Source organism: Rhododendron vialii, chromosome 13a, assembly GCF_030253575.1.
Source record: "Rhododendron vialii isolate Sample 1 chromosome 13a, ASM3025357v1".
In the NCBI taxonomy this organism is placed as follows: Eukaryota; Viridiplantae; Streptophyta; class Magnoliopsida; order Ericales; family Ericaceae; genus Rhododendron; species Rhododendron vialii.
In genome coordinates, this window is record NC_080569.1 from 12,542,540 (window position 1) to 12,548,967 (window position 6,428).

The following is a 6,428-nucleotide window of genomic DNA, read 5'->3' on the forward strand; positions in this document are numbered from 1 at the left end:
CAACACTCTCTTGTTTTTGTCTCCTATTTCTTTCTCTTTCTTGTTTCTCCTCCCCAAACGGTGTGGTGCATTCAAAGTACAACGAAAGGGCAAGCACCCAAGGTTCCGTCAACCACTACCGTCTCATAAATGTCCACACCATTCACTACCCTGTTGTGGTCATCCGTTTCAAAGAAGTGGTTGAATGTTACTCCTAGAATTTATGGAAACAATTAATGATAGCGACACGAAGTTCTCGTCAATCTCACCTTCCCCAATTGCGACATGCTGCTGAAATACCCAAAATATCTCCATACTAGGATCCAAAAAAAAAACGAAAATGTAAACAAAAAAAGATAGAGGAAAAAATCATAAAAGTCTGGGAAAGCAGTTTCGGCAATACGGAAAATGCATGAATAGATTGATTTTGCCCCTCAACAATGTCGACGTGTATCAAAGTTACTACATACGTTCGCAAGTAAACAACCAACCAAATCATTATGACGCTTCAATATCGTTATGGGGAAAACCTATAGTTCGCATAATGCAATGTTGGAGTTTTGCTACTCCTGTATCAACCAATTGAATTAATGCCGAGTGAAGTTCACTACGGGGCATGTACAATTATGAAAATTCATATATCTAATGTATGATGCATCGACACGCACATACACACATACCACATAATCTACCTGTGGTTTTAAAAATGTGCGGATAGAATCTCTGCTGTAATGTGTTTTTCATCCATATTAACGAACATAACATTAAAAGCCCGATATACTCTTATCATGTCCCTTGATTCTTCTTCTTTTTTAAATCTAATCACATCATCCCCTATACCAAAAATTGAATCTAAACCGTTGATATTATAAATTTTGACGAGTACTACATCTATGCCAATATTCAAGTCAATCAAAAAATGAAAAACTCATGGTCAAATCGATTTCGTTATGAAATTAAAATTTCAAATTTGAATTTACTAAAAATTAGTAGATCACTAGGTTATTGATACCTGATCAAGATGACTTTTTTTACAGAGATACTCTATTCTTTATTTAATACATTATGAACGACTCAGATTACATTCTAGAGGCGTGTGAGATACATCTCCGTTAATATGGATGGAAAACATGACGGCTGAGGGTCTATCTGCACATTTTTTAAAACCACAAGTAGGTTATGTGGTCAGTTTTGAACCATAAAGGGGGTATCCGTACATGACAATAACCAGAGCAGGTGAAAGTGGACTTTACCCTTTTTTCTTTCAGTACTTGCTACTATTAATTAAACAACGAACCTTACAATTTTTCACAAGCAAAATGTATATGATACTAGTATATCTTTCCAAGTTATTGAGCCGAAATCTAGCTCGATAGAGAATTAATACTAGTATATCTTTCCAAGATATTGAGCCGAAATCTAACTCGATAGAGAATTATTACAGTAATTAAGTTTGTGTCGAAGATAACTCATGTGACGTAGACGGTAGTACCATACAAGCACAATTACCAACCAAATGAAGAAGCAAACAGGCAAGAGGCCAGTTTGCACTTTGAATTATTCTTGACCAAATGCACGATCTTGCCTGCCTCAGGACGAATAGAAAACTTACTGGCTGGGGGAATGATGCAACTACAACTAATTTTGGATTCGTCATGCACCACGTCCATCGCTTAAAAGATGAATTTGACATTTTCAGAAGCACCATGAATAACAGCCTCATTAATTTTCAAAAGATTAAGGCTGACATATGGATTGATACAATCGGTCATCAACAGTCACAAAATTAAATCATAACAAGACAGACAGACATAAACAGCTAACCCAAGCTCCATGTAGCAATAATCTCCTTGTAACTGTTGTAAATAGCGAGTAATATTCCCTTCCAACTGCTCTGACATGCTGGGGCCTGCAAATGCAAAACGTGTTCTGCGTCTCCAAATTTATTCCCTTTTATTTCTACAAACTCAACTTGGTTGTAGACGTTTATTGCAAACTAAACTCCCTTGTGATGTATGCCACATGGCCCTCTGAATCGATCTATAGCTTAAGTGCTTCTTACTTTTCAGGGCCTATTTCCTGAATTTGCTTATCTCATATATTAACCATCTTCAACTAGAACTTGCTCCATTAAGTGTCACGCGGTATTCATGACCTGATCATTGTGTATATTATCTTCATAACACTTAAAAACCAAGGAATTGTAAGGAATATTCCCTAGATATTCCTTGAGGATATGTTTGTAAAATGCATCAGACCCTGAAAAATCTCGACAACTATGAAAGATGAGAGTTTTTGCTGAATGATAGAGTACGGTCAATCTGGTAAACCATTGTTACATTGCAATTGGCCGGTTTCTCAACCATTCATTTTTTTTTGCATTTGGACTTGATTAACTTTTACTTTCTTGTTGACCATGAGCCTGAACCTGCTCACCATGTTGCACTCAAGCATTTGCTTTTCATAGAAATGTCAAAAATCGGTGTTTTCACATAAATGTCAAAAAACGTTGTAAACACTATAGCTATATATGAACTGGAGTATATTTTTCTATTAATGTAGAAATTAATACAAGTGATTCGGCCCCTTTAGATTAGCGTAAATCCTACATCCGCTACTGGTTCACATATTGATTATTGTATACTCTAACTGGTCTCAAACTAAAATCACGTAGCGAAATGATTATCTCCTTTACTATGGAGGAACATATAGATTCCATAAAGCAAAGACACAATAACAACTGACACCCAAAAAATTTTTTTTTCTAACCGAAGAAGTAGTAACCAATATATTCTATATTTCAAGAGTCCCAAATAGGGCCAAAGGCAGGAATTCCAGCAGCTTTGCATGCATTGACAACATCCCTACTTCCTTCTGGATTACTAGTAACGATCACAGCCTCAGCTCCCCAATTTCTCGCAGTATCCACGGTCATTTGTGAGATGTTGGGGCGTCCGAGCACCGCCGTGTCATGAACAATCACCTTTTCTTTCGGGTGCCCACTCACCCACTCTTTGATCTCTTTACCAAAATTTTGCTCAATCCCTTTTGCCACCCAAAGCAAGCAAATGTTAGCCGCACGAGGCTGCAAAATTAACGACAAAAAGACGCAAATACCCGAGCCAGTAGCCACCACCAAAACCCTATCGTACAAGTTTGCTAGATAAGGAAGTCCAGCAAAATGAACAGTTCTAACCCAAAGGTGACTCGGTGGGTTCGAGACCAAGGACCTTGTGAAATCACCCACCGCACCAGCCAACATCATGTGCTCTTTCTTCCCATCTGAAATGATTCCGAAAGCGTGCCATTCTGAAAAGGGTGATGGGCTGATTCTACCCAATATACCAGGTCTTACACCACCTTCAAATTTGATGATCGAGGCGTGGGTGGAGGGAGCGGAGACATTAACCTTGACTCGTCTCACTGTGATCCATGGAAGGATTATGAATACTGTAATCACTGTAGTCAACCAAAATTCTTGACTTTTGATAAGTTTTGAACAAAGGTTGCCATTATACGATTTGGTTTTCGGATCATAAGAGATTGTAAGGAGGATAAAGACCCAAAGGAGACCAAGAGCGGTCCACCCGGCAAAACGGTGGGTCCTTTCAAAGATGTTGTGGTGCAGGTGACGGACTAAAGGGAATGCTGCCAGAGAAGAGAGACAGAGGAGAAAGAGAATGGTAGATGCAACTGCAATGATCTCAGTGGAAGTGTTTTCTCTGTCTCTAAGAGTGAGACCTAAAGCGTAAATGAGCCAGGCGATGGAGGAGACACCGCACCCGCTGTGGATCCCCCCAAGGGACTGGAGGAGAGATGTGATGGCAGTCTTGACGCGGAGTGGGACACACGACCGGCCGAAAACTTTCACTGTGATATAGAAAACAACCCTCAAACACGCCTCGCTCCGGCATAAGGTCAGAGCAAGAATGTTGCCAATGGAAAAAAGAGCAGCTTTGTCAGTCGCATATTGGAACTTTCCGGTTGCTGAGAGAAGCAAAAAGGTGATGTTTAAGGCCAAACAAGTTACAAAGAGTCGCTTATAGACTGTGAAAAGGCCTTGATCGAGCAGGATGACCGATAATCTCGCGTCCCTCGACTCCTTTGGCTTCTGGTCTTGTTCGCCTTTGCTTTCAACAAGTGGAAGCTTCGAAATGGAAACTTGATTCAGTTCCTGTTGTATATGACCATCTTCCATACACTTTGTACCGCGACTAAAGTCCTCATCGTCTTCACCCTCAAGCTCCAGATCACAAAAATGGCTACTAACGTGACTCGCCCTCGAGGGACTTTGAGTCCCGTGGAAAGAACGAGGAATCATGGAGGGGCTCTCCCATTGAAACCAGTTTCTTGTTCTTCCGCTGGTTCGGTGGGCGGCTTTGGGAGAGGTTGGGGTGGCAAATTTGAAGCTTGAGAACTTTTTGAAGTTTGCTAGGTTTTCCATATGTCGTTTTTTTTCTCTCTCTCAAAAGCAAGGACTGAAAATAGTATTTGAAGGCCAGGGTGAGTCCTGTCCTGTGAGAGGCTTGTGATCTTGGTGACATGCAAGAGAAGTCCATTATTTCAGCGGATATATAGTATTGTTGACTAAATTTTTGGACAGTTTCATTCTTTATTTATTGGACGACATGTATCCATCCAATATATTTATGGGTGTACAGAAATTGTATTGATTTAGTTTTTGACGGGGTGAAGAAAACAATTTAGATAAAGAATATCGATTTATGGCTTGCAACGGGTTTGACAACAGGTTTAAAAGTTTGGAAAGGCACATTCGGGAGGTGACTTTCTTTGCTACCTTATGGTCTATGTGGCTTGCAAGGAACGACCTTATTTTCAACAATGTGTTACGGTCAGCTAGCGAGGTAGGGGATCAGATTAAGACAAGGGTGGCTATGTAGATGAAAGCCAAATTCGTAATCAAGGTGTACTCAGTCGAGGATTTTAAATGTTTTCTGGGAGGTATTCGTAAGCTGAAGCTTTAGCTCGGAGGAGATGCGCATCCAACCTCCGGCTGGATGGTTGAGTTTTCATTTCTTCATTTTGTTTTTCTTGCTTTCGGTTTGAGCTAGTTTGCTCATCCCTATCCTCCCCTCGATGTACCCCTTTCGAGATTTATAAAATTTGTTTCGTTTGTTGAGCAAAAAAGAAGAAGAAGAATATCGATTTATCATAAAGATAAAAATTGCGAAAAACAATTGGAAAAGAAAACAATTATCAATCTATGCTATATATGAATGTAATTAGTTTCAAAAGTCTCCAAACCCTAATTTCTAAATTCTTACAGTTCTGATTTTTGTTATTTTAAAAAATTGAGAGAGAGAGAGAGAGAGAGAGAGAGAGAGAGAGAGAGAGAGAGAGAGAGAGAGAGAGAGAGAGAGAGAGAGAGAGAGGTGGGAATTTGGAGTATGATATTTGTTGTTTTTGTTTGTTTAATTTGTTTATCTTATATTTTCCACCCAATGTGCATTAATATGAATTAATTCATTTACACTTTAAATTTCAATTTATAAGTTTTTCTGTGCATAAAACAGAAACAACGCTTCTATACCAACTTACATGGTTCTACCAATCTATATATTCTGAAAATATAACTAGTGGTGCACCTGGGTTGCTAAACGAACTATTTTATTCGAGTCTAAGCTTGTGTTCTTATGTTAATGTTGAAGATTGATTTGTTACATGAATAAACTAAGCATGAATATTTTTGTGAAGCTCGTTAAGATTTCAAGTCAAACTTGAACAAGCTACTACTCGGCTCGTTTAACTTATTATGCATAAAAAATTCAAACTACTTAAGATCGGCTTCTTTAATTTTTTGCTTGATTAAAAATCGTTTCAAATTGGATCGCCTTATAAACAAGTTAAGCTTGAAAAAATTCCCGATGTTCATTAAGTTATCAAACCAAAGTTGATCAACTACCTGCTTGACTTATTTGACTCGTTTATCAACCCTAGATGTGCACGTATGATGCACAGAAATAGTAAATAGATCAATGTAAACCTCTTCTTTTTTTTATTGTTCCGTGATCGAACAAGCACAATACTATTTTTTTTTTGGTACGTCGGAAATTCAATTAACAAAAAAAGCAAGGACCACAGCAGAGTCATAACAAAGCTAAAGGATAGAATAGTCCGAGATAAAGTTCAAAGAACACTAATTTAAAGCCTACCTAAAAAGAAGGCTATCTTTAATCAAGAACTCCTGCAATACTTCTATAGATTACCACATCGAGGGGACAGCTAATAAAAATCCTAATTTGGCAGTAAAATTCAGTAAGCTTGACTGCATGTGTTTGAAATGTACGGACAAATGCATATTAGTAGGCCATTGTGTTGTGTACTAAATACAACAGGCAGCAATTGGCCTGTTCACTTAATTGGTGGCTATTTTTGGAAAGAGTTATTTAACTAATTAATTTGCAATGGGTTGCTTATAACTCGTAAGC

The 6,428-nt window shown here is 38.4% G+C and overlaps 1 protein-coding gene across 1 annotated transcript; it reads right to left on the reverse strand.

Moving 5' to 3' along the window:
* Positions 1 to 2,660: 2,660 nt before the first annotated feature.
* On the reverse strand, positions 2,661 to 4,434 carry LOC131314436 (adenylate-forming reductase 03009-like). The gene has a single exon (XM_058343059.1). The coding sequence runs from the start codon at positions 4,421 to 4,423 to the stop codon at positions 2,780 to 2,782; it is 1,644 nt and encodes a 547-aa protein (XP_058199042.1). The 5' UTR covers positions 4,424 to 4,434; the 3' UTR covers positions 2,661 to 2,779.
* Between the last annotated feature and the right edge of the window lie 1,994 nt (positions 4,435 to 6,428).